The following is a 27,810-nucleotide window of genomic DNA, read 5'->3' as shown; positions in this document are numbered from 1 at the left end:
CTGCTGTTGGGATGGGGAGAGAATTGGAAGAGTAAAAATGAGAAAACTCATGGGTTGAGATAAAGACAGTTTAATAGAGAAAGCAAAAGGTGTGTGCACAAGCAAGCAAACCAAGGAATTTACTCACCACTTCCCATGGGCGGGCAGGTGTTCAGCCATCCACAGGAGAGCAGGTCTCCATCATGCCTAACAGTTACTTGGAAAAACAAATGCGATCACTCTGAACATCCCCACTTCCTCCTTATTCCCCCAGCTTTACATACTGAGGAGGATGTCATATGGTACGGAAAAGTGAAGTGACAGTTTTCTGGTAGTAGGATTTTTGTGAGTGTAGTAAAAACAAATGTTAATTACCAAGATGACAGGAGTATATGTTGTGGCTGATTGACATTGTAATAGAAAGACGGATGAAGCTTAGTGTTGATAATGAGGCAATGCATGTGGGGAAAGCAGTTCTAAGAGATACTCAGTGGTAGGTTGTGAGGAAACCATTCTCTCTCAGGAAAAAGATCTTGGAGCTATGATATGTAATTTTCTGTAAACATCAGCTCACTGTTCAGACATAGTCAAGCAAGTACATAGAACAGTAGGGATTAGTAAGAAAGGAGCATTAAAAATATATAAAAAGTGTAGAAGAGAAAATAATTATGCCACTTTTAATTCATGGTAGGCATGCCTCCAAAGCACTGTGGCCAAGCTTGGTTTTCTAACCTGAAAGCATATAATAGAAAAATACAGAGGTGGACAATAAGAAGGATTAAGTATAGTTTATGTGTAAATAGCAACAGGATATAATTCTTTAACCCAGAGGTCTGTAAAAGCAGAAGGATAGAAAAAGGGAATGTGGTTATTCACTTTCTCTGCCATGCAAAAAATGGAGAAGCTGAGTTCTGCAGTGGTCGTTTAGGTACAGATGTTCTGTCACTTTACATGAAGCAATCACATCACTTGTATATTCTTTATAATGCAGGATAACAAGCTTCTGAATATTGAGCAGATACCTTCATTGTTCTGTAAATAATGACTAGGAATAGCTGAACTTTGTTCAGTTTTGAATCTAGGGGGAAAAGGAGAACTGTCACTGGTGGAACGTGGTGTTCGCTACCAGCAGTGGGTGGAAGCTTGGCATATTGTGGTTACTGGGAAGATGAATCTTGAAAATGCATGGGTTTACATCTCTAGCAAAAACATTAACTAACGTGAAAAAGCAGTTGAGATGTGCTAAGTCTGAAATGCCAGGAACTTTACCTTTTCTTTTCTAATGGCCCGAGATCTTTATTTTGTAAGTAGAGGAAATAAACTAACGCCCTTTTATCTGGCTTTGCATAGCTCTTTGCAAAGAAACGTACAAGTTTTTCCACTGAAAATCCAATGTTACAACAACATTACTGTTCATCAAAGGCAGAAATGCAAGGCATCGTGTTTGCTTAATATTTTAATGGTATCAGGATTTGCCCACCAAAGGAACTCAGTTCTTACTTGTTGAAAGGCAAGGCGTAAGTGAGTAATCATCACAAATATGATAATTTTCCAAGAGTGATAAAGTGCATCAATACTGCCTATCTGGTTGTTATGTCATGCTTCCCCATACAAAAAAAAATTAATATATTCCACACAGAGCATAATTAGCTGGCTTCTGGTATTGCATGTACCTTGGCAGATGCAAGATTTTATTACTTTGTCACACAAAACCTCACCAATGCATTCTCTTCATTGTGTATGGTATCCTGTCTACCTAAATTTAACTATTTCACATGAACAGTTTCTCACTTGTAAATCAACAGTAAAAGGCTTTTTTATACTACCTTTCAACAAGATTCTTCTTTTCCTATATCTCTTGAAGACATTTATAACTGAACAGTGTTATGCTCAGCACAGTTCATGTCTGTTCTAGTTTTAGGTGTCTCTCCTCCTCATCCTCAGAGTTGGTCTTTTAAATTCCCGAAATAGCCCTTAGTTTCTCCAAATAAGTGGTTAGCCTCTAGCTCCCTGTCAAAGTGATCAGGTTTGATTCCAGAGGAGCATTATGTACAAATCCCTCTGAAGCTCCTCAACATCCCAGGTCGATTGAATGCAGTTTGATAGCTCCATTTCACCCAGGGGCCGAATGTGCTACCTGAACAGGCATCTGATTCCTGCAGACATTTTCTTGATGGTAAGAGGACCAAATGGGTTGTTTCAAGTCTGGCTGCCCTAGACACTGGATCCTCAAGACTAGATTCTTACTGTAACTGGTTTGTCACAGCAAGCAGCAGATGGCCAGCAGAAATGGCATGCTTTTTTCACTGGTCAAATACATACAGAGAATGTGCTGGTGGTGCTTCCAACATATAAAGAATTAATAAAAAGTCTGTACTACTCACAGACAAAGCAGGAGGAAAACAGATGAGTGGACCCTCTTTTTCCACTTTTCGCTGTGAAGTAGGAGACCATGGTAGAAAAGCGCAAAAACAGTTTCCCTCTTCATAGCCACACCTGGAGAACACAGTCCATACAGATCACTGAGAGACAGTGTGTAGAAGCCATCTTCTTAAAAGGTGAGCCAGATATGTATCTCCTACATACACAGAAAAAGTGTTAGCCACAGCTACTTCTGCAACAGCAGCAGAAGTTTCACTGAGAATGGAGAGGAAGGGAAGGAGAAAGCAGATAAACAGAGAAAACAGCAGCAGTAAAGTAGGAAAAATGTGTTTCTGGAGATGTCTATTAAAATAAAACCTGTGGTTCACCTGAGAAACCAATATCAAAGAGTGTGAGCTTTGGAAGTTGTGGAGAGCCCCAAGAATATCAGGAGATCTCTCGTTTTGGGGAGATAAAATTTAAATTTGCCAGTATGAATCTTCCCAGCTAAATCCACATATTTTTCCTGAAGATGGGTAGCTTGCATGACAGCTGTTCCACTGCTATATCACCTTTCAGAGAAGGATCTATCTTATTTCAATGGGATTTCCCTTAACTGGAGGCAATATAAAATAAGGTAATATAAAATTCTTCTCTCTATAGATATTGCAATATACAGAATACTTTTCTATGAAGTTCCTTCTCAAAATAACAAGTGTCCATGTGTATGTTCATACATTAATATCTGTGAATGTGTATTTATGTGCTTAAATAAGCTACATAGACAGCTCACAGTATCTTATTTTGCAGATTAAATTTTTCAGGAGGAGTTGATCTCAACGGTCATAAAAATACCATGCAAATGCATGTTAAAATTTTTTTTTCATATACCAGTGTTCCTGTTCTTTCAAATAATGTACTAGCTTTATGCTAAATTTTGCCTCATTTTTCTCAGTCACAGTTTGCCAGCATCTTTTTCATTCTGGAGAACCAAGTATTTAGAATTGGATATGTTTTTAAAGATGATGTATGTCCTGGGAGGTGTTTTTTTGGACAGACTCAAAAACACCAGTGGGTGTCTAGTAAGTTATAAGATAGTTAAGAGAATAGTGAATATAATTCGGTGCATCTCTTTGTAGTATCCTCTGACTGCCCTCACCTTTTGAACCCAGAAGTTACTGCTGCTGTAGCAGAAGCAGTAGGATACAATACACTCTTCTACAATTCACAGTTCAGAATATTAGTTAAGCCAACAATGAAGGTAACTTTGTGTGAAGACCCCAGATTGAGAACTGGAGAAGCTAGTGCGCCAGTGGGCATCCTTTTCTGCTGGCTGTGCTATGGAGTCTGGTCATGTCCAGTACAAGGAGTGGGAAGACCAGTAAAGCCAATAGTATCTTCAAATGCCACAGCTTAATTATCCAAAAAGCATGTGCCAGAGCATGTGCTCATGTGGAGCATATCTTCAGTGCAGGAGTAGATCTGATAATTTTTCCAGTGTGTCATGATACTAACATTCAGAGCACCCAAAATCACATGGAACCCTTTCTTCTTCTCCCATATGGCAGTAAATACCATGTTTCCTTTCTAGTATCACTCATAGCTCTTTCAGCTGTATGGTTGTCTGAATATCTCCCCCTCTCTGCTGAATCACTGCTGTATGGACAAATGTTTCCTGGACACACAATTCTGTTCTAAGCAATGCAAATCCTGGTGCATGCTGAGGGTTCTTTGCAAATGGACAGAGTCAGGAGCCAAGTGTGATGGCAGGAGGTCTCTCCCTCCCCCAGTCACCAAGTCAGGCCAGCAAGGCAACCCTTGCAAGCCAGCCCATATTGACTGTGGTTGTGGAACTTTTGGATGGTGTTTGTAATTTAGTGGAGCATGCTTCTGGCTAAGTGGAAAGGAGTAAACCTAACTTTTTTTAATACTGTAGGCTAGTTTTGCAATGCTGTGTACTAGCAGGAGAGAAGCTGATGCAGATATCAAGAACTGTCCCACACATCGTTGGACCATTTTAATGCAATCAATCTAAAATGGCACACTTATTTGGTATCAAGGTGGTAGTATATGGTGATAGACCTGAGTTGGGGCCATTCTCTTCCCATGCTGCCTTGCTTAACTGCACACATACTCCCCTATACCACCTACGTAAACAGCAGCCAAAGGTGCCAACTGTACCATTACTCAATGCTTCCCCTTGACTGATTGACAAAATGACATGGCAGGCCTGTGAGGGAAATACCTGCTCTTTCACTAATTGACAGAATGGTGCTTTTGAGAGTTCGGGAGTGGAGGTGGTTATGAAGACATGCAGGAATTCATCCATTCCATCTCTCCCCCAGAAGATTGACTTCATATAGTCAGTTTCTGTTTATTGAGATGAAGATGTTATATAAAAGTCTTAGGCAAATTTTAACATTTACTCCAAATGAGAAACAGTTTGTAATACCCTGTAAGGGAGTTGGGGTCTCATTATACCAGTGTATCACCTAACCCACTTGTAGCATGTTTTGTCCAGTTTGCATACACATAAGTGATAATAAATGGTGCAGATAAGTGGAGATCCATCCCATTCATTTTGTTTTTATAAACCAGCAGCAATGAAAGCCCATTGTAGTTTTTTAAGAAGTTGCTAGAAGAGTATGTTATTTTTAAACTTTGAAGTCCCTATAAATCAAAGCATGTTTTATTTGGAGGTCCTCTTTTTCTAAGTAAATGTAAAGTGTTCTTCTTCATATGGGAAATCTACTCTTTTGTGATATGATGATAGTATGCAAAAAATGTGAAATATAATTTAGGGGTTTTTTTTAAGATGAATGACTTTTTCATTGTTTTATTGCTAATAGCAAATGCATTTCAAAATCAAAGTAACTTGCTAGAATCCACAGATCTTTACACTACTACTGAAATTGTGTTTTGATGTCTTTGACATGATCCCTGATTGCTGTGAGAAGAATCAGTTCAGTATTTTTGTTCTTAGATTCCCCCTCCTTTGTCTTGCAGCTACTTGTGGCAGATTCCATTAACAATTGCAGTAGGAAATACGAGCCACATCTCATCAGAGGCAATTATATGGGTGTCTAACAAATCAGGTAAAAATAAACTTTCCTCCCAGTGGAATCTCATAAAGCATACTTCTGTTTTCCTCAACTGTTTCGTTGGAATTGATCCTAGATAATTGTTTGGTTGCTCTGCACCCAGTTTTAGCTACTTAAAATGAATTACAAAGAAAGAGAGCTGGGAAGGGAGGGAGGAGGAATGAAGGATGAAAAACTGGCAAGATTTGTAATTATTGCAGAATTTAGCCAGTATAATGTAAAGCTTTTAGATAGAAATGTGTATCTAAGTGCTAAGTATTTTATATTTGGCAACACATATCAAGTCATTGATTAATGAAATTCACTTTATTGATTGGTGAAAGTTAAATGTAATTTTTTTATAACAAAGCATCTCATGAATATGATTTAGTAAATTTAGAATTTTAGCATTTTTAACTCCAATCCATAGTCTGAACCGTGGCTAAGAAATGTTTTCTGTCATTAAAATTTTCCTTATTGATCTATCAAAAGTATTTTTTATTCTCTCTATTAGATAACTATATCTGGACCTCAGAAGTGAATTATTCTGCTTGCAACTTATTTTCTTCCTTCTCAGTTCCTACAAGATCATAACAGTAATAGTTATTGTCCTGAGGACAGTGAGTGCTAGACCACAGTAGGTTTTTATCACCTAAAAAAGGAATCCTGCCATAGAAATTTCATGAAATATTTCTCTATTTCCTTAGCAGTTTATGCTACATCATCTGTCAGTTTTGGACTGGAATTGAAGAGAGTGAGGGAAGACATATGGAGTCTTGAATAGAATGATTATATGGAAGGGAGGAGAAGAATCCATGCATCTCCTTGACACACGGGCTGTAGAGGGAAAACTGACCCCTTCTTGTAAAATTAGAAGGGTATAGAGATTTGCCTCTAATAGAAACTTAATGGGAGAGAGGAGGGAAGGCAAACCTGTGTGAGCCTTTTTTTCTCTAAGTTACTAAAATATATTGGTCACATAGAACTTAGCTGCCAGCAGGACTGAAAATGAATGGTGCATGGTCAGTAGAAATCTGAGTGCCTCCTCTTTCTAGTGATACAAGGTACACGTTTCTTTGCCCTGATTGTTTGCATCCCATGAGTAAGTAATGTGTTTTATGCTGCTCCCATGATATCATGATCTAGAAATGTGCCTGTGACCAGGGCTCTTTTCATACCTGGGAAACATACTCTAGTGAGAGCATGCAGATGCCTCACTTTTCAGAAACTTACTTCATTGGCCATATTTTTAAATATTAAAACCTCCAAAATACTTCAAAACCTGTTTGCACTTTCACAGTCTGCCTTAATGACCTGCTCTGCTTTTGTCCTTTAGGGCTTGATTGAACTCTCACTGAAGTTAAGAGAAGGGTTCCTACTGACTTCAAAGTTTTTAGATCATCTCCTCTCATCTCATCTCATCTCATTTCATCTCTTCTCATCAGGTTACACATGCATGCCTCCTTCCCTTCACTCCTGCCTTCTAAGTTCAGTGTATCACTATTATCTGCATAGATGCTTCCTTATTGCCTTTTACTTGCAGAGTTCTGTGGAGGAACAAGGCCATAAAACTGCTACCCACCCTTTTAAGATCCACTGCTCCAATCGGAATGCCTTCAAGAAATCAACAAATTAATGATGGCCAGTGTGAGCAATGATTTTGGTGTGGCTGCTATATAGAAATTAAAGAGGAACTTTTCTCAGTCGTCAGTCTCCTGTGTAGCAAATCAATGGCACTGTGATCTATTGTCATTATCCTTGTTCTTCCTCATTACTTTCACTCAGTCATTCACTTTCTGTGCCTCATTGAGAATGAGACTGTAAACTTATTACTACAGCAGGGATGTCCTCTTGCCTTCTGCTTATTGTTGTCTAGCTCAGCTGGAGAATTCCTTTGCATAAAAAAGTCAGTAAGAACATTCCTGGATGTACTCAATGTATGATTCATTGTACATGTTGTTATGTATTGGGGCTGGTATAGATGGTTCTGTGGTACTCCTGGAGTTTTTCTGCCGCTGGTATGTTTGTTTCATGGGGATTTGGGTGGTATTCTGGGACTCCAAAGGGCAGTTTCCAGGATTGATTCTTGTGGACTGGAAGAATCCTGAAGACTTTCTGTTATACAGAGGACATAGTTTCAGTGTTGTCTTGGTGAGTAGTCTGGGAACAACTCTGCAAGCTGGAGGTGAAACAAACTGCTCCAGAGGATATTTGGAAGATTGGGAGTGGTCACATTTTTCTTCGAGTGTAGCTGAATGCAGATATTTAAATCAAGTTTGGAGCACGTGCTGTTCATGAGGATGGTTTCCATGTCCTTTTTAGGAAAGAGTAAGCAATTCTTTCTTGTTGACTAAACTGTCATGCTGAAGAAGCTTCCAGTGTAACCTGAAGAGTGGATAGGAGGTGATGAACAGCTCTCTTGTTTGTCATGCAGTACTGATCACAGACCTCATTTCAGTGCCAGTAGTGAAGAGTCCAAGTTAATGACTACCATTATGATATCTTGGCATATCACTTAAATTTTTCAATAAAATAACCTTGTCTGTGGTTTGTCTGAAGGAAATGAAACCATAGCAGTTTTGAAATAGCTACATATATTGCCATTAAGAAATATTCCTTTTTTGTGGCATTTCAAATAACAACTTCCCATGGGAGTAAACCTGCCTTGCACTAAAGTTCATCAGGGATAGTTATTTGCTGATGCAAGAGTCTTTTCGTTCATGTACATACAGAAAAAGACAAGAGAGAGAAGTGCTGGGTTTGAATCCTCATTGCTACATCAAGATATTGCAGGATGCTAATTGGCATTTTCATGAGCAAGGGATAAGAGGCTGCCGTATAGTCTTGTGAGAGTCACTGAATGTAGGATGATTGAGTTGCTGCTCTCTACTCATCCTGGCCACGTCTGGCCACTACCAGAGCTAGTGAGCATGTAGATTACTGATTGTTCAATATGCTGAGCAGGATTAGGTCAGATAACTGCAGATCATCCCAACTGCTGGCAACAGAGCTAATTCAGTCCATTCTTCACAGCAGCAAAGTGAAGGGACACGCTGGAAAATTACAGCTATGCAGTGTCTTTTTGAGATGCAATTCATTGTCATTTGCAAGAAATCATGTTAGGAAGGACAGTGCCAGGCAACTTGTCTGACAAAGTGCATAATCTCCAGGATATTTCATATTCAATATAGCTCTTCCCACGTGTTTGTGGAAGGTATGTAGTCATAGTTTTGGAAGCTTTTCATTTTGCAGTTGTTTCTGCCTGTCTTTTTTCTCTGTACCCAGTGAGCCATAGCATTTATGTGAACATATTTCTACTCATCAGTTCATGTACCAGCCATCAGACGATGGCCCTTTTACTGGCTTAGTTTGGGTGTGTGAAATGCAGCTCTCTGGTTTGCTCTCAGAGTGCTGCACAAATAGGTCACCACTGTCTTTTCCCTGGTCACTTCTCATAGCCATGGATGAAACTGTTCTGCTTCAAGTGAGTGTAAACCAGTCACAAAGAAGACATCTCATGATTAATGTTCCTGTCCATACTGAGGTCAGAGACATCACACTAAGGTGGCTGCAATGGTCTTTGTGTCGCAGTCTTGCATGTCTGCTGAATGATAAATTTCATTGGCACTGTGGAAATCATTGGTGTTACGAACTTCTGCTCTGTCATAGTTCCAAGTGTTGTTTCTGTTTCTCCTAGATAAATTGCCTCTTTTGTTGTTGCTATAATGATCTATGAACATGTATACACAACATTTTGGGATCAGCCCCAAATCAGTAGTGGGTAAAAAGTCAAAGACTAGTTTTGAACTCATTCTGCCCCCACAAGATGACTGCTTAGCAGGGCTTGTGGTACATTGTTGGTGATTGCTGCTGAAGGCATGCTAAGTGTGGAAGCACAGGCTGACCTGTTGTGTTTTGACAAATCCAGGAGAACTGACCTTAACCTCAAGTGAGGAAGTTTAGCTAGCATCCATTTCCAGTGGGTGAGCAGGGCTTTGGAAAAAGGCATACTTATTGTTCCGTGGGTCTGGTTGTTCTGACACTCAGTCTCCAAGTAGGAAACATTTCCATGCAACTCAGCAAGTGCTGCTGAACTGATTGTTGCAGCTTTACAGCCTGCCTCCATGCCCTTTCCATCCCCACCTCCTGTTCCTTGACTGATTTGTTATGTTCCAGGGAAATATTCCTCTGACGGACCTCCCTGCCTCTGGTAAAGTGACTGCCATTCAGACTCCTCTTAGTATCTCTTCAGGATTGCTGTGAGATGGGGGAAGGAAAGTTCAACAGGGCAATTGCCTTCCAAAAAGCAAGTCCTAATTTAGTGTGCCACCTCCTACTAGATAATCTCTACTTTAACTGTGAACCCCTTGAGAGGCTGATTCTCCTGATGAAGTGTTTTGTAGAAGACATGCTTCTGAGGTGGGCTTTGCTGTCTGCCTGCTGGGGAACAGAGCATTAGTTGCACCTTTAGAAAAATACCCTTTCTTTTCCCTTCTGAGACTCAGCTGCTGAGCTTGACCTGTGTTGCTTCCATACTCCACTCTTTTATCTTAAAAAAGCAGAAGGATAAGAAGCACTGTGAAGTAAAATAATTAGATAGGTCCTGCTTTGAGCTTTAGCCAGCCATCGTGAGGACTGGGGATATGACTGCAGTCCTGGTATAATTTTGACAGCGAATCAGACTCACTCCCCTTACCCCAAGAGCTGAGCAAAGATCCTAACAAAAGACTGCTTCTTACACTGTGTATCACCTTAGACATTAGCAGTTCCATCATATAGGAATGTTAATGCATGGAAGGGTAGTCTGAGGAAAGAGTATGTGAGACTATATTTGTTGATTTGCTCCATTTATTGTCTTGTTTACTATACCAGAACATTTTCTTTCAACATGCAGTGATGGCAACATGCAAGTGAGATGCAACTTTTCTTCTTTGCCTTCTCCCTGTATGAAAAGTTATTGCAAGAATATATGCAGAATTTAGTTAAAACCAGTATCTTTTAAAAAAATATTGTGATGAAATTCCTCATGAAACATTTCCTTTGTCAGAAAAAAAATCACTTGCTGTTGTTGACATGAATTTGTGCTTACTCTTGTGCAGTTGTTTTTGCAGGAAAACAGAGTCAGTTCTCCCAGTAGGGATTCTACCAGCATAAACCAATTTCTTAGTATGCTAGGGGTTGTATAAAATGTAGAGTTAAAATAACAATTGTGAGTCTGAACACTTGAAATAGTATTGGAACTGTGTTTAGCTCATGCTTTTGGCAGCATTGGAGTACTGTCATGAAGAGGGGTGCCCTTCTCCCAAACTGCCTCACAAGGTTCTTGTGTTGCATTGCAGAGGAGCAGGCTTCCATCATTTCTGCTGGGTTTGGTGGGGTTGAAGTTGCTTGAGAGCTGGGAGAGCTCAGAACTTCAAGCCACGTGCAGTTAGCACCAGCTGGAGGACTGTCTCACACTTCCAGAGCAGAGAAAATGCGAATAATACTCTGACTGATTTTCTTACTTCAAAACAAGTGTCATTAAATTTAACCATTTCCTCCTAAATGTTTCTTATACGTATGTGGCAAAACTGAAAATTTGAGAGTAGTGTTATTTTCTGAGGCATCCAGACAAAACATGACCGTGGAAAAGCACTTTCTAATGGAAGAAAATTAAAAGAAAAAGATTCCCTTTAATCTCAAATACAACTGGATATAAATTTTAGATTGAATTTGACAAGGTGAACTAAAGCCTTCAAAGATAGATTTCTTCCCAAATGAAATCTTTGTTGTTGTTTAGAATGTCATGAATGCTTTAATGTAGGGTTTAACACTGAATGACTATCTTTTCCCTAACTATAATACTTTTAACAGGCAACTAATAAATGTGTTTGTGGTGAGTGGAGACATTACCCAGGTGTATAGAAATTTTCAGTGCTGCAATCACCAAAAGAAAGAATTTCTTTTATAGGAAGGCGTGAGAATTGACAGTCACAAACATCAAATTCTACTAAATTGTATAGAATTATGTGAAGCACATGCATCAGGCAGTCCCTTAAAATAACCAGCTCGTTATATGAGGGGGGAAGGCATGAAAGATTCCTGTCCTGTATTTCAGGAGAACATCAACACGTGTGGTCTTATTGAAAAATAATAGCAAGGGGTTATGGTTCAATTCAAATTGACTAAAACAGCAATAATGCCATCAAGCTTTGAAAAGATACTGTTCTCCATTAAAGTGGTATGTGTTGGGGTCTTGCACAGCTGTTATTTGTGAAATAGGTTATTTTGAACTTTTAATATTTGACTGGCAAGTATAATTCAATACTCTATTAAAGCATAAGTGATTTCCACACTTCAGAAATGAAAATTTAGCACAAATACTCAAACAAGAAAAAATGTGAGTTTTTTTAATTACATCTGATTTTGCAAATTTCCATTTTAATTTATTTATTTACCCAGATATTGCTTAATGTGCATCCATAGCCCATTTGTTATGCCTTAAGGTAGTATAATAGAGGGGCAGTGGTTAACCATTTACATGTAGCTGTTTTCAGGGATGGTGGCATTTAGAGGTTAGTTTGCAACTGAAGAGCATAGACAGAAAGTCATACTACATTAAGGTGTTAGGATTTCCTGCCAGGCTTGGGCAGCCTGCTCCTGACCCCACCATGGTAATGCATGCCTAAAGACCCAGAGAAACCCAGTCATCCTTTCCCTCAGCAGTGTCTCCTAGATAGAGAAGTGGGTATATTTGTTGTTGCTCTTAAGAAATCCACTAGGTTGATAAGGAACATAGCTGAAATTTAGGGCTGACAGTCTGTCTTCACAGCACCACATTGGGTAAACTCAGGAGGATGGAGTAGATCCAGATTCAGATTTCTTCGTTCTCTTTTTTACAGCAGATATTTGATCCAAATCTGTTCCAAAAAAGTGCCTATATCACTATGCTGTAACTATTACGATCTTTTACAGTATCTCTACAGTAATGTTTTTCTTTGTATATGGTGACACAGGAAGCAGGATTCAAGTCTTCTATAAGTAGGATGAAGCAAGTGGTGGTTTTGACTTCATATCCAATGAAAAAAGGATTTAAACAGGGGAATAACTTCAGTAGAGCATTCTAAGAGAGTTTGTTTGGCAGTGAGCTATACAGACTGGTGTTTAACACTCTCCTGTGGAAGAAGGGACACATAGTGTTAAAACCTTGTTCCAAATCAGATTGCATGGCAAAAGCAGCTTAGGTGTTTTGACATTGAATGTCTGGGAAGTCCACAGAGTTGTAGAACTTAATTCTGATTTTCTCAGTCCCATTTCTGCAGGATATGTTGGCTCCTAAAGAAAGTGTCTGCTTGGTGCTTTATCACAGATTGCTAAATGGATGTAATCTGTATTTTAAGTAAAACCAGGAGTCTGTATTTTGTTTTTCTCATTTGTTTGTATAGAATAATTAAATTGAGCAAGCAAGTTAGACAAACCCTAAATGATCAATAATGATTGAATTGAATAGGCAACAACTGAGCTATTCTGGGTTTAATATTTCTTAAGAAGTTTATTTGTAAGAGATTTTAATAATTTCAGAACAACCTAGGAGAGGACTTTTTTAATCCTGCAGCCTTTTATCTAAATTCATGTGCAAAATCCAGCTCCATGAACTTAAACATATAATTAGGTGTTCTAAGATTGGGGTCTTCCTGATCTTTGTATTTATTGCACCTTAAAATAATAGTTATTTGTGGGTTTTCTATTAGTCAAGGGAGAAGCATAACTTCTATCTGTAGTCCTAGTCATCTATCATTTACTCAGAAATCGCTTTTTCATAAGAATGACTGAAACAAATCTATTTCTTTAGTAAGTCTGTGTCCTAGATAGTATGTGTAAATTGTAAAGACCATATTGTTAATTGTTACTTTCAGGGAATTCAAGCACACCAAACAATTCCCTGGTGGAATTACATTTATAACAAATTTAATTATTTTATGTTTGTTTGGGGTTTTGTTTTGTTTTGTGTGTTGGGTTTTTTTGTTTTGTTTTTTTTTGTGTGTGTGTGTGTTTGGTTTGGTTTTTTTAAATGTGTGTACAAAATACAACAGTATACAAACTAATTTAGTTCCAGTAGAAAATAATGTTTCTGAATTTTTAGGGCATTCTGGTTCATGATTAGTTTTCTCAGAATAATTGACTAGATTGAAGGCTTCTTCAAGAGACATTGAAGCCTGAGGCTTCATCCTGTTGTGATTCTTTCCATAGTGAAAAAGAAGAGTGTGTTGCGAGTTCAGGGCATTTTTGTTGTCGCAATCCCTAGTCTGCAAAAAGTTGTAGACTCCCTGACTGTACAAATACTGTAATAAATTTAGACTTTCAACCCCAATGTGATTACTTGAAATGAGGAGAAATATAAAGAACAGGTTAGTTGATATAAGGTTAATTAGTCTAGCTCTAAAGAGGAGCCCCTCAGTGATTAGTAGCTAGAAGCTTGTACAACTGGAAATACTGTAATTTAAAATCCGGTCTGAAAATACATGCAGAAACATTTAAGAATTTTTTTTTTATCACAGGTTTAGCCTTCTCTCTGTAGCACATCCATTGAATTACTTGAGTTATAGTTGTAGGATACTGTTTTACCATGGACAGAATCAGGATACCAGACTTAAAATGGGTACCTCTCATATAAATAATATTTGCCAGGTTAAAAACCCACCTTTGGACTTCCATGTGGGTGAAAGGTCCCCATAGGAATGTCAGCTGTTATCTCTACATCAGAACAGATAAAGGAAGTCATAAATCAAATACAACGTTTTTGTTACTCTTTGAATTATTTTTACTGCTTTTTTTGTAGATTTAAAGAAGGATGAAATTTGACAGATATGTCTAGAATGTTTTAAATTTAAAACCAAGACCCCTTCCCTTCTTGTTCTTTGTTTCCAGAACATCACAGAATTCCTGCTTTGGAAGAGGCAAATTGGTTGCTGGGGAACATCAACCAGACTGGCTACTTCAGAGTTAATTATGATATTAGGAATTGGAGGCTGCTAATTAATCAGCTAACAAGGAACCATGAGGTGAGCTCCTCTTCTCATCCCTAAAATCTGCTTTCATAGGTGAACCTCCACTGTTTCATCATCCTAAATGGTTCGATTTTTGTGCTTGCCCCTCACAGGTTATTTCTGTCAGTAATCGAGCAGGTTTGATCGATGATGCATTCAATCTAGCCAGGTATGTTTTCCTGAAGATCATCTATCCTCATACACATTGCTGCAATAACTCATGCAGCCATTAACTCAGCAGTTGAGACAGTTGAGTGTGTTTCAAAGTTAAATATGTTTTAAACACACTTTAGTTCTTTTCCCCTCCCCCCCCTTTTTTTTGTATGGCACATAAACATGGTCTGTAGCACATTCACCACTCTTGATCAATAATTGCCGTAGGATATTTCCGAGTCTGGAGAGATCTGATCAATTTTGCACCAAGTTCAATTTAACATTTTGGAGATAAATAATCTCTTTCCTCTTTCTAACGAATGAGGGAGGTTTTTTTCTTCTCTTTCTCTCAAATACCCCACCTTTCCTTTTTTTAATAACTGACCATTGTGCTGTATTTAATTTGTGATGGAAGGCACTTTCAGCTTCAGTAATTTTTTTTGCCCTGACTTGTACTGTTATATCACTTTTCTAATATCTTTCTTTTCCTGTAATCTGCTAGAACATACTTTTTTTTTCTGTGTGATGCCTTTCACACAGAATGCTAAGAGCAGTTCCATTGAGCGTATCTGGAGTTTATGCAACATTTTGTGTGTTACTGTATAATCAGAGTAAATAATTAGCACATATAGTGCTGGTTAGGTAGTGCTTTCTTTCCAAATTGAAGAAACAGAATTGTCCCCATTTTGAAATCAGGGCATCCAGTATGTTGGTAGTGAAAGGGTAAAATTAGAGGAAAGTAATGGAATATTACTTTCTTTTGATTTTTTGATTCCTGATTCTTGAGGTACCTGATGGATTTTTGAGGTAATAATTTGATTTTTGAGCTACCTGGAAATATTTTGATTCTTGAGGTACCTGGAAACATTGCATCAATAATGCTTTTTAATTGCATAATTTACAAAGTTAATTGCAAAATTACAAATAGTGTAATTTTAATTGCACTGTGATTTCAAAGGTAGCATAAGAAGAATTGCTGACACCACTGTCTTTTCTGGTGGTGTGCTTATAGCCATATTTGGTTAGGGGCTCGCAAGAATTTGTGGTACTGAGGTATATTTACCTACAAACAATCACTGGAGGTGTTTGAGATGCAGTCACAGTGTCACAGCTCAGTGATGTTCTAGCATAACAGCAGTAAAACACAGTTGTATTTCTACCACTCTGTTCCTGCTTCTGACATAAATTAGTGACTAGCCCTAACTTAAAAGTCCAGAGATGTAGTAGGGAAGGAGTTATCATGGGGGCAGGAGCATCCGTTTGCTGTTTGCACTGCCCTTCATCCTTGCTATGTGGCATTTTCCTATTGGCAACACTGAAGGACTAGAAATAGGTCATTACTTCAGACTCAGCAGACCATGAATTGTCTACTCTCTGGCTACTATAATATTGCAGAGTATTCTGAAATACATAGGCTATTACATGAACTCCCAAATGTTGAGTCGTGTCATAGACTTTTCAAGTTTTATTTGGTTTTGGCACCTCAGAGTAGTGTGCAGTTACACAGAATCAGTGTGATACCTACTTCTTCCATACACTGAATGCAGTCAGATATAGCTAGACTTCCCTGAAAATCTAGACCCTGAAAAAAGCTGTTTCTTAAGCAAATTTCTGTAGGTAAGTGTTTTTCTTCTGAGTCAGTATGGAGCCAGTGCTCTAGGATGTCTTGTACATGGAGCATAAAGGCAAGGTCTTGATTAAAGGCCCAACCTGCATTGTCTGGACAGGTTTTGTCTGCCTTAAAACCACCCAAAGATTAGATGAGTAATGCAATCCCCACTAGTTTTCCAAAGTACTTTAATGGTGATACTGGATCCTGCTGCTTTTTCAGAGGTAACTACACCAGAGCAGTGTGAAGTTTTCACAAGTAAAATCTTGACTTTCTTTTGTTAACAATGAGCTGTAGTGGACTGCTGCTGCATTTAATACTTGTGCACCATGAAAAGATGTAGTGGAGCTAATAATTTATGTATATATGCATGTGCATACATAGATATCACTTATGAGGTAATATTCTTTCAACAGGAATACATAGCTAGATTCCTGTTTCCAGAATCCTGTCAGTAGTATTACGTTGAGTATGTGCCTTACAAGCTAGTCTGGATGGGGAAAGATCTGTATGTTTACAAGTACTCTATATTTCAGGACTAGCAATAAGATATGTGGACCTGGCTAGACTTGCCATGTAGGGTATACTTTTTGTTGATCATTTTTATGTTATTCATGTATCATCTTTCCTATTAAAAAAAAAAACCAAACAATTATAGTGATGCTGAAGTTAGTCTAATTAGCGAACTGTGATAACATGGTAACTTTTTAAAAAGTGCTTGGTATTTTTATTTTCATTTCCTTTCTCCCAGACAAAGAAAGATCAGAAATAGGCCTAATCCTTGCCCTGTTCCTTTATAATGAGTAGGACTCAGGAGGCATTAAGAGACTGTTAGGAGTGTGTTGAAGGAAGGCCTTGATGGCAAAGCATCTGAACTTCTTGTAGTAAGAAAACAGATAGAAAAGCTCTTGCTGGGATAAGCAGTGGGGAATTGCACCCTGATGCTGCAGTGTGGTGCAGTTGCTCCTGCAGTGTCTGGTGCTCTGGTGTGATACAGCAGAGTTCCTAAAACAAGTTCTGGCAGCTATCAGAATCATACAGACTCTTTCAGTTTCCTCAAAAACTCAGTGTTCAGATGGCTACTGTCAGCCTAAAGGCAGCTTAGCTTTCCCTCCCTTGGCTGCGAGGCACAGTGCAAAAGTTGCCTCACTTTCTTTTAGAGCAGTACAATGGGTTGGATGTTACCTGCCTTGTGGATGTAGTGCTGATTCAGTCTTGTCTCCAGTGCACCATGTGCGTTTCTCCCTGCCCATATAACATGATGTGATGGGAAGATTAAACACATACGCTTGTCCCCATGATGTGGGAAAAGGTGAGTAACCTTATGGATCAGGCGTAGAGGTAGTAATTGGTAGTTCAGACCTGACTTCTGAGAAGACTGGCTGGTTTTAACAGTAATTCAGTCCTCAGTTTTGGTCCCTAGTTGCAATGTTATCTTCTTGTCTACAACTGTAAATATACACATTTTGAGAGAGAGAACTGTGGAATACATACTTCTGTTTTAATCCCTATCTACTGTTTTCAGTGATAAAATAATGCAAAAATTAAAACATGACTTCTTAAATTCATGCTGGTCCTTTTAAAAATAATTTCACATATAAACAGTTATTTTTACTGTACTGAAGAGACTATATTTCTTCAAAATACCCTGTCCTTCTTATAAGCTTCTGAAGTACTCCCTAGTGTATTGCTGAACTTAACACACATAATACCAGAAGGGATCGACTCAGTTTTTCCACTGTCCTGATATGGCATGTCCTAGTATGATATTTCTCTGTAGTTTTACTGGTAATTGATTTTCTTTGTGGAACACATACAGGTCTTTTCTTTAGTAAAATTTAATAATATTTAGGTCTGGTGAAATATGAAAAAATGCTCATGTAAGTTATTTTGGAGCATTAAATTTTAATTTTTTTAAGATGTATTTGATTTTATTCCTTTAAAATGTTTATTATCCTTTTACTATACAGGATAATGATTTCTTAAAAATAAACAGCATAAATGAATTGATACTACCAAGAAATATTTTCAGCTCTATATGTTTAATTTCATAATTTTTTGTCCCTTTTATATGGAAATACACTCCTTAATCTTCCTTCTTGGTATATTTTGATTCCATAAAAGTCATCAAGGAGATTTGAATGGAAGAATAACAATAAAATAAAGTTAAAACTTTTTTTTCAGATTTTTAAGTGTAATTCTGTTCTTGGCTGTAGTGCATGCACGCACCCGTAAGATCAGTAAAGCTGTAGTCTTGGCAGTAACATAGCTTATGGAAATTCATGCCCCACATTCTTGAGCAAGAATATCACCTTGGCACTCTCTCTTACCTTTTTCTTAGGATCGTTTATCTTTTGGTTTATATGAAGTTTCAGTACAATTTGAAAATTACATTGATTCTAGTAAATAGGGCTAGTAAATGTTGACTGAGGAAGCCGAGGGAAGGCAGATAGAACTTTGGTCTCTCCTAATGTTAAACAAAGCAGAGGGCAGTTCAGATAGCTCCAATAAGTGTCAAAATAAATAACAGAGATCCAACTGTTTCTTAAGAGTGTGAGTAATGTTTTCAACTTCTTCTGTCTTTCTCTTTCCTTAGTATAACGGGTCAGTTAGTGAGCATGTGAAGTGGGATACCTCCCACTTTACTTCAGGCACCCCGAAGGTAGACCTATAAATCTGACATTCTAATCTTGTAGTGCACTGACAGTTAATGGAGAGAAACATGCACCTGACCTCTCAAAACCACTTAACCACATAGGATAAGATAAATTGCCCACTTAATGTCAGGAGTGTTGTGTCACCCCTAGTTCTTCCTTGATGGACTCTAAATCTTCCCTCATTAAACTGGTTGACTTAAGCCAATATTATGTGAAAGAAATAGGTCTGACTTGTATTTGACATTAATCAGTGTTGGATCAGATGTGACTGTGAAGACCTAGTTTACTGTAATCTAAAATAATTATTGTTGTTTCTGGTCCTGGAAGCACTGAATGAGAAATAATGTTGCTAATAACCGTTCTTACACTCCAAGGATGGATGGCTGTGTTGAAGTGCTGTCCATTTCCTTGCACAAATTAGGGGGAGAGTGAGCTATAGTCTCTACAGATGAAGATTGCCCCTGTAGACTTCACAAGTATAGGGAACTGTGTCAGAAATGAGCAGTAACAAAAAATATGCCTTCAAAATTATTTGTGAACTAAGTGACTTACATGTTGTAAATGGCCTTCAGAAGTGTTCCTCTCTTTCAGAATTTCATATAGCAATACAAAATGAGGATCCTGGTGCAGATAGATATATGATGAGTTATGATGATTATTATCCTGCTGTTAATCAATCAATTCTTTTGCCTTGCTTCTTTCCAAGCTGTGAGTCTTGCTGACTCTGGAAAACCAAAGTCCGAGGGTAAGGGAAAAGGCAGTGCAAACCTATTTTTTGATATATAAATCTGAATTCTCTGCCTTGACAGAAATTTAACTTTAACAACTGGTACATTTGACTCCAGGGTTGATTCCAGAAGTAAAATACTGAAGGAAGCTAATGCTGACCCCAGATCACCTTCTCATGAATTTGTAAGGAGAAATGAATGTAAAAAGTAAGTCTTAGTTAACCAAGTATAGCCTTTGGGATCTGGAAAATCATGTCTTTAGGAGTCCTTATTGTTTCTTTAAAAAGAATAATCCAAGTGACCCAAGTCACCACCACTCCACATAATGATTAGCTGATCTTATTTTTTGGTTATAACTAAGCCTGTAGTTCATACACTTCCATGTAAAATCAAGAATTATTACTGGAAGAATGTTTTCTTAAAAATTTTGGTGAAAATACATGCATTACAGAACTAAACTATAGAGGTCAAGTGATCTTCCTTGTTGTTTTGCTTGTCCAAAAATTGATATTTCAGTTATTGTAGCATTTGAAGTCTTCCAACATATCTGAGCTAACTGATTCCATGCTATACTCGTTTGTGTTACTTCCAGGTCCTGTTCAGTGTAATCTCAGAAGTCAAGGCATTTGAGGGCCCTTTTAAAATGCTGGGGCTAGATAATAACTGGGTGACAAATGTAAACATTCTCATCTAGCCCAATTAATTTACTTCAAAATGTTTCAAAATTTCAACAGCCACATCCAGGGTTGTTGACCCTGTTTTGTTGGGATATTCATAAACAATCGTATAAGGTCCATTTAACTGAATAAGCTGCAGTTTAACTCCAGCCTTCTTTACTCCTGATCACATTTTCTGATATTTCAACACAGAGGCAGACAATATATGCTAGGGAGCTCCCTTAATCAGTGCCTCTTACTACCAGCTAAGAGAGTGAGTATTAGATCAATAGTTTGCATCATGCTTGATTAATAGTGGTATAGATTTACTATTTTAATAAACGAGGCCTCATCTAAATTATTTCAGCAGATGCTATAGTATCTCCCATTCACTGTCAGGCAAATTTTGGTGATGCTTCACTAGCAATTGATTTAGATATGGTTTCCTACAGAAGTTGTTGAGTTTCCTTGGACAAAAATGAGCCAAGTAGCTGTGCCATTTTTAGATAAAATAGAAATCTGCAATTATTTTAAGGTAGCCATCATTAATTTGAGATGCTTTGTATCTGTCCATATGTTCTGCGACGTATTACAGCCTTGATATCTTCTTTATGTGGAGATACATGTTTCATCTAACATTTGTATTTGTGTTTGTACAAGAAGAGTCAAAGCAATTCCTGAGACTAAGCACAGTAGAAGTTAATTCTGCTTTTGTAGTATGTATCATTTGTGCATCTGATCCTGTTGCATAGCTAAAAGCAGTAAACCAAATTGTACTGCACATTCCAGGGAAGCGCTGGTGCTGTGAGAGCATCCTGGGAAATAGAAATACCTGCTGAGAGCCAGGGAACAAGTTGGGGAACACTCTTCAGCACGTTCAAAATACAACCCTGTAGAGCTGACTGCAGAGTGTTTAGTGCAGGGACTAGGTCTTGGTCTAGTCCCATCCCCACAAAATTTGCCTGTGCTTCAATTATTTCTTTTGAGTTATTACAGCAGTAATTGTTTTATCCTGTAAACTACATTGACTCTATTCTTAGCCAAACCCAGAATATACTGTCAAGAAAACCTTACTCCTGTTTCAAGGGAGTGAAAGAATTATTTTTAGCTAATGGTTGGTAACCTATTGTCTTTTTACCCCAGGGTCTTGGTCTGTTAGAATTCAAGCTGGTCTCTGAACTCAGCTTGGATGTGTCCATGTTCCAGTGCAGATGCCAGGGACTGCTGTATAATGACAGGGAAGGGGAACAATCTTGAAATTTATTTTGGGATCATTGATTAAACCAGATCTGAATTATGCTTCAAGAGCACGCTGTACTTGAGTTAGAGGTTAAACAAGAAGAGGAGTGTTATGAGTGGAGCTTGCTGAAGGCTTCTTAGCAACTTTAAATACTGGAAACAGAGCTAAGAGGTGGAAATATGGCTTCAGGAGTCTCTGTGTTGGTGAGACAGGGGGAAGTTTTCGTACAGCCTCACAACCTGCGCCATTCTGTGGGGGGCCTATCCTCTCCTACCTAGCCTACACCCATTCCTTGCACCTTACTTCCAACTACAGACCCCTTTTTCTTCCCCACAGCTGCCTGGTCAGCCTTTTTTTGTACCTTCCTCCCAAAATAACCATGTTTTTTGACTCCTTACCCTTATCCCAGAACCCTATTACTTTTCTTTCTGAGGGTCTGACAGAACTAGTATGGAGAGCAAAAGAGCCTCCTGCTACCTTAGTCAAGGTAGCAGCAGCAAGTCATTCTGGGAAGCTGGAGGTGCTGTTGTAAACACCCTCTCCTTTCTCAGCATCAGCAAAGGATATATGAATAAAAGGAATGAACCAACTTTTCTAGATGGGAAAGACAATACCGATGCCTCATCAGCATAAACAGAATAGTTTGCCACCTTTAAGTTGCTTACTGCTTTGCTTGTTCTTTTGACCTGACTGCACTATTGCTTCTCAGAAACAATCCTGCTTTTTGGGATCATCTGATTGGTGTTAACAAGAATTGTTGTCTAGGGGAGATCTGGTCTTAGTCCATGTATGGTCTAATTGCTTAAATGTTGTAATATTTTATCTCCTTCCTATTTGGCTAGAAGAGTGTTTTCCTCTACCCAGAAATCAAGCAATAAATGACAGGAAGGACCATGTTATGGCTAAGGTACTGTACTGGGACTAGAGAAACCTGAGATGCAGTTTCTGCTGTAGCCTTCCTAGGTGATACTGGTAAAATAATTTACATTGTTTGTGTCTGCTTTCTCTCTGTAAAATGGAGATAAGAGGATAGGTGAGGGTTTTTGAGAATTTCAGAGTATCGTTTATTATAAATATGCATATAGGAAATTGCTTTTAGAGAAATAATATCCAGTTCTGTAGATATCCTGGCAAAGAAAATGTTGATTTTATATGTATTTTCAAGATTAGGCTTCTGTGCTTTCCATATGAAGTTTCTAGCTTTGAAACACATACATCACTTGCCTGACTGATAGGTAAATTATAAACATAAGACCAGGACAAAACAGAACGATGAAAAAGTATTGTGCATAATAGTAAACTAACTCAATTTTGGTTTTGCTCAAACGTGCTCTAATAGATACCATCACCAGTTGACAACTTAATAAATAGAGGAGCTGTTTGATTTTACCCTTCCTAACAAAATCATCAAGAAAGAAAATAAATAACATTTAAAATAATTGAGTCATCTGAAATAAATATCAGGCACTGAAATACATTCAAATTTCTTTAGTTAATTTAACTGTGTGAATTACATACTTATAAAAAATCACAGTTTCATGATGATGAAAAACATGACATAACTTACTGCATAGTCTTAATTTTTATCAGTGAGATGATTCTTTTTCATCTTGCACTGCTCTTTTGTAGTTCTTTTTTTTTTTTTTCCTGTGGGGAAGAGGAAAGGAGAGATTCTGAACTACAGTTTGAAGGAATTATTGTTGCATTTTGACAAACACAGTGGGGTTTAAATTTGGGGTTTTTTTGTTTTCAACAAAGGTGAGGAATTCAAATTAATGTCTTTGCTTATCTGGCAACTCTAAACCCATGCAAGATAATTTAAGTCACATAATACTCTGATAATTGCATGGAATTTAAACTATTCTTTGTACGATGCTTCAAATGCTCTTCTGTGGAGTTGAATGTCACTTGAAGAGTCCTCAAATAGTTTGCAAGCAAGAAAACATAATAAGAAGCAGGCTTCACTTAAAACTGTCATACTTTCTCAATCCTTTGATGTTGATGAGATTAAATGCTAATTAAATTTAGTTCTTAAAATGAGCTTGTAAGCTGAATGTTGCTGTTGTATTTATCAAAGAGCAGATGTGCATTCCAGTTCTGTTTACATGGAAGTCCATAGCTGGTACATAATACCTTCATTAAGTCACTTTGGATGTCTTAGAAAGGCAGAGCCATTACCTGGTGCTAAGTCAGCCCAACCCTGGGAGAGGAAGCTGAGGTAGGTTATTCTTTGATACTGGAAATCACACGGCCTTTTTCACAGATTGCCCATTAGTTTTCTATGAGAAAACATTCTTTTTTCAGCTTCTGTGGTGTAGTGGTTTTGCGTGGCCAGGTTTTTGGCAGAGGGGGCAGGGTGCTACAGGAGTGGCTTCTGTGAGAAGCTGCTAGGGGCTTCCACATGTTTGGCAGAACCAACACCAGTTGGCTCCAGGACAGACCCACCACTGTGGCAAGTCTGAGCCAGTGAGTGGTGGTAGTAACGTCTCTGTGATAACGTATTTAAGAAAGGAAAAAGTTATTGTGAAAAGTGATTGTCGTCAGAGAAGAGAGGATTGAGAATATGTGAGAAAAGCAATTATGCAGACACCAAGGTCAGTGGAGGAGGAGGGGGAGGAGGTATTCCAGATGCCAGAGCTGAGGATCCCTTGCAGTCCATGGTGAAGAGCATGGTGAAGCTGCTGTGCCCCTACAGCCCATGAAGGTTCACGGGGTGCAGAGATCCACCTGTAGCCTGTGGAGAAGATCCCTGTTGGAGCAGGCGCATTCCCAAAGGAGGCTGTGAACCTGTGAACCCTTTCTGGAACAAGTTCCTGGCAGGGGCCTGTCCACCTGTGGAGATCACGCCTGAGGTGGGTTCCTGGTAGGACTTGTGATCCTGTGATGGACCTGCACCATAGCAGTCTGTCCCTGAGGGGCTGGACTGCAACCTGTGAAGAGTGACCCATGCTGCAGCAGTTCATGGAGAACTGCCGCTTGTGGGAAGGACTCACGTTGGAGAAGTTTGTAGAGAGCTGTCTCCTGGGGGAGAGAGTCCATGCTGGGCCAGGGGAAGGACTCCTCTCCTTGAGAGTAGTGGCAGAAACAATGTGGGATGAACTGACTGTACCCCCACTCCCTATCTCCCTATGTCACTGGGAGGTAGAGTTGGTAAGGAGGGAGGAGTGAGGGAATATGTCTGATCTTGTTAGTAATAAAATCACTTAATTTCCCCAAGCTGAGTCTGTTTTGCCCGTGACAGTATTTAGTGAGTGATCTCTCCTGGTCCTTATCTCAACCCATGAACCTTTCATTATATTTTCTCTTCCCTGTCAATTTTTTCAGAGGGGAGTGAGAGCATCTTTGGTGGGTGCCTGGCATGAAGCCAGGGTCAACACACTACCTGTGGTTAAATATGGATGCCAGTCATCCTAAGATTTTTCTTTGACTTCCCAGTCTTGCAGAAGTTGAAAGTGAAATCTGTGACTACAAGAATTCATTTCCCTGTTGCATGGATCGCTTTGCTCAAAGCTTTTTTTACATGTCAGGGTTCAACATACCTGCTTTTACTCAGCTGTCAAGGAACTACTGTTAAAGCACTGTGGGAAAGAACATCCTGAATACATCACTAGGGGCACCAGTCCTTCATAGGTCCTGAAGAGATGAAAAAAACAGCTACAGTTAAATGCAAATATTCATTGGCACCAAATTTCTCTGCGAGTTATGCTAATCTAAACACTTACTTGATTGTCAAGGTAAAAGAATGAATCAATGAAAGAGAATCCTAACTTATTTTAAACTGTTCCTTTAGGAGTTAATGTGTATAGTCTAACTATTCACATATTGCACATGCACTAAAACAGAACTGATGTTATTCTGAGTTGCACATCTGTGTTCTGAAGAGCTGCAGTTTACCCCTTCAAAATTAACCAGACAAAAAGCTAGTCGTGTTTTACATATTTCATAAGAAACAGATGAGGCAAGGTGAGTTTTAAACCAGCAGCAAGTAAATCACCTCATTTCCATTGTTTCAACAATGCAGACCAGTTTGCTGCCAGCTTGGATTTTCTAATTTTGATTTAAACACATGACTTATAATGACTTTGTTGGGTGGTGGGACTAAAGGATTTATGGTGCCCTTGTATGTGGGACTCTCTTCACTGTACGGCAACCCTGTCGTTTCTGTGACAGAGTCTGTTTGACTGGTGCTGGATTTATTATAGGCATAATTCAGAACAGAGTAATAATTTTCCCTTGGCAATTACACTACCATTTGGTACTTTGTCCCTAAGGGGAAAATGAATGTGCTGGGATCTGTCCATAAGTTCAGCAGCACAGTGTAAAGAACAAATCAAGGTCAGAATGCAGTTGAATGCACACTGATGTTTCATAATATAATCTAGATATGTTGCTTTTCTCTGACTCATTAAAAGCTCATGTAATTTAAAGATTATTTTTGATTGCTATGAGATTTTTAGCAGGAATTCTTTGTGAGAGATATTTCATTACCATGTTCAGTACTTTCTTTTTGTCTTCATTGTCTTTTTTCCCTGTAGCAATGACCACCCTGGCAACTTCTTAAGTGTTAGCAGAACAGTACCTTGCTAAGGGTTAGTGCTTATGGTATTATATGATATCATAAGCTACTTAATCAGAATCACAGATTTGGTCAGGTTGGAAGGGACTGCAGTGGGTCATCTGGTCCAATCTCCCTGATTAAGCAGGGTCATTCTAGAGCACATACCTAGAAAAATCGTGTGACTATTTCAGACCAGACAGGAGATTGGATAGTAGACATAAGATCACAATATTTCTGCAGTGTTTATGTTTGTTACCTGGTTTTGGTACAGCCCATAATCAGTTATTCCCCAAATGACAGACAATACTTCAATTTTCCTCCGAGATGGCTAAGCTAGAAAAGAACCTTGCCTCTTACCCCTGCCTCTCATGCATTTGGACTTTGACAGGCAATATCTGATAGTAATTTTGCTGGACTTAAGGATAGCAATATGATTGATGGCTAAAACGACACAAGAAAAATAAGGATTTCTGTCACTGACCTTCCAAGTGACATTGTTGGAAGAGAGAGTAATAAATCAAGCTGCATGTGTAGAGTATGTACTAAACTTGTGTTATACTCTGCAGTACCTATGAGCGAACATTTCCCATCAGTTTTATGACAGGGAAATTATTTTGCATTTTTATCTTTGATGGAAGGGTTGCTACTCTTGCTCTTTTAATTATTGTTATGATAATTGTTAAACATTTCCATTTAACATATCTACAGGTCTGTGTTTTCCCATCAGAGTTTACAGAGGTATTCAAAACAGACTCATTCTCTCTTCTGCCTTCTTCCCTCATTTTGGTTATTGTCTTGCTCCCTAAATGGCACCAGTGATTTCATTTAGCAGTTGTTGGCTGGTGACGTGTTTCTAGCAAGTCCTGTGGCACTCGTGAGTCTTCGACCATTCCTTCCTACTTTGCTGGATGCAAAAATTTTGCTTTTGCTGACCAGATTCTCTGTAACTGTCTTTGAACATAGTTCTTCTAGGCTAGTGAAGGAGAATCCCAGAAACATGCCAGCCCCCCTTGGCTGGTTTGCCACTGTTCAGGTGAGCCAGTGCATCTTGCTGAATGCAGTATTCCCTTGGAAAAAGAAGTCTCAAAGTCACTCTTAGCACTGGACAAGCTTTTAGTATAAGGTAAACAAATATGATTGTACTGAAATACAAGGCTTAAGAAACCAGCTGCTGTACTTTGTGAAGATGCAGAATACTAGAGCTTAGGCTGCCCCACACACAGTCTGCTTTGTCTAGGTTCTGTCTTCTGTGGACCTGGTTGTCGTAGTAGTCATGCTACCTTCCAGGACACTTTGCACAGGTCCTAGATCTGTGATCTGGATTGTAAGGTTTCTTATACATTTTTATGGTTCGTGGTTTATCTCTTTTATGGTTTAGGGTGAGAGTTTCTCCTTATATCCTTTTTTCTCAACTATGGATGCCAAAAATTAGCAACCTTAGTATTTGGCCTTACTCTTACTAAACTCTTCCCCTTTTTTTTTTGTTTTGTTTTGTGAATGAAAATGCTTCTCAAGCTTTTTAAGCTGTAGTATGCCGTTAGTATTTTATAACATGTACCTTATATACGAGATTTTATACAAAATGGTAAAACAATGAATATACTTATCATTAACTCTTGACAAGCTATTTAATGCCAGTTAATCTGGGAGCACAGTGACTTTGGAATAAGAAGTTCATAAACATGACTTAGTAGCTGAGGGTAAAAGAATAGGGCTATCATGTTTTTCTGTAGGCATCTATACAATAAAATAGTGTGGAATAT

The 27,810-nt window shown here is 38.5% G+C and overlaps 1 protein-coding gene across 1 annotated transcript in view; it reads left to right on the top strand.

Annotated features, from left to right (window-relative positions):
* The window catches only part of LOC103810015 (thyrotropin-releasing hormone-degrading ectoenzyme-like), a gene marked incomplete at its 5' end in the record, with an annotated part of 65,741 nt that overhangs the window by 12,264 nt on the left and 25,667 nt on the right, over positions 1–27,810 (top strand). Inside the window, 3 exons of the mRNA XM_009082897.1 lie at positions 5,347–5,435; positions 14,328–14,461; positions 14,560–14,615. Of these exons, the coding sequence (XP_009081145.1) occupies positions 5,347–5,435; positions 14,328–14,461; positions 14,560–14,615 (279 nt within the window). The remainder of the gene's footprint in view (positions 1–5,346; positions 5,436–14,327; positions 14,462–14,559; positions 14,616–27,810) is intronic.

Source organism: Acanthisitta chloris, unplaced genomic scaffold (assembly GCF_000695815.1).
Source record: "Acanthisitta chloris isolate BGI_N310 unplaced genomic scaffold, ASM69581v1 scaffold6899, whole genome shotgun sequence".
In the NCBI taxonomy this organism is placed as follows: Eukaryota; Metazoa; Chordata; class Aves; order Passeriformes; family Acanthisittidae; genus Acanthisitta; species Acanthisitta chloris.
The sequence above is the reverse complement of the archived record's forward strand: the minus strand, read 5'-3'. Positions and strand labels throughout refer to the sequence as shown.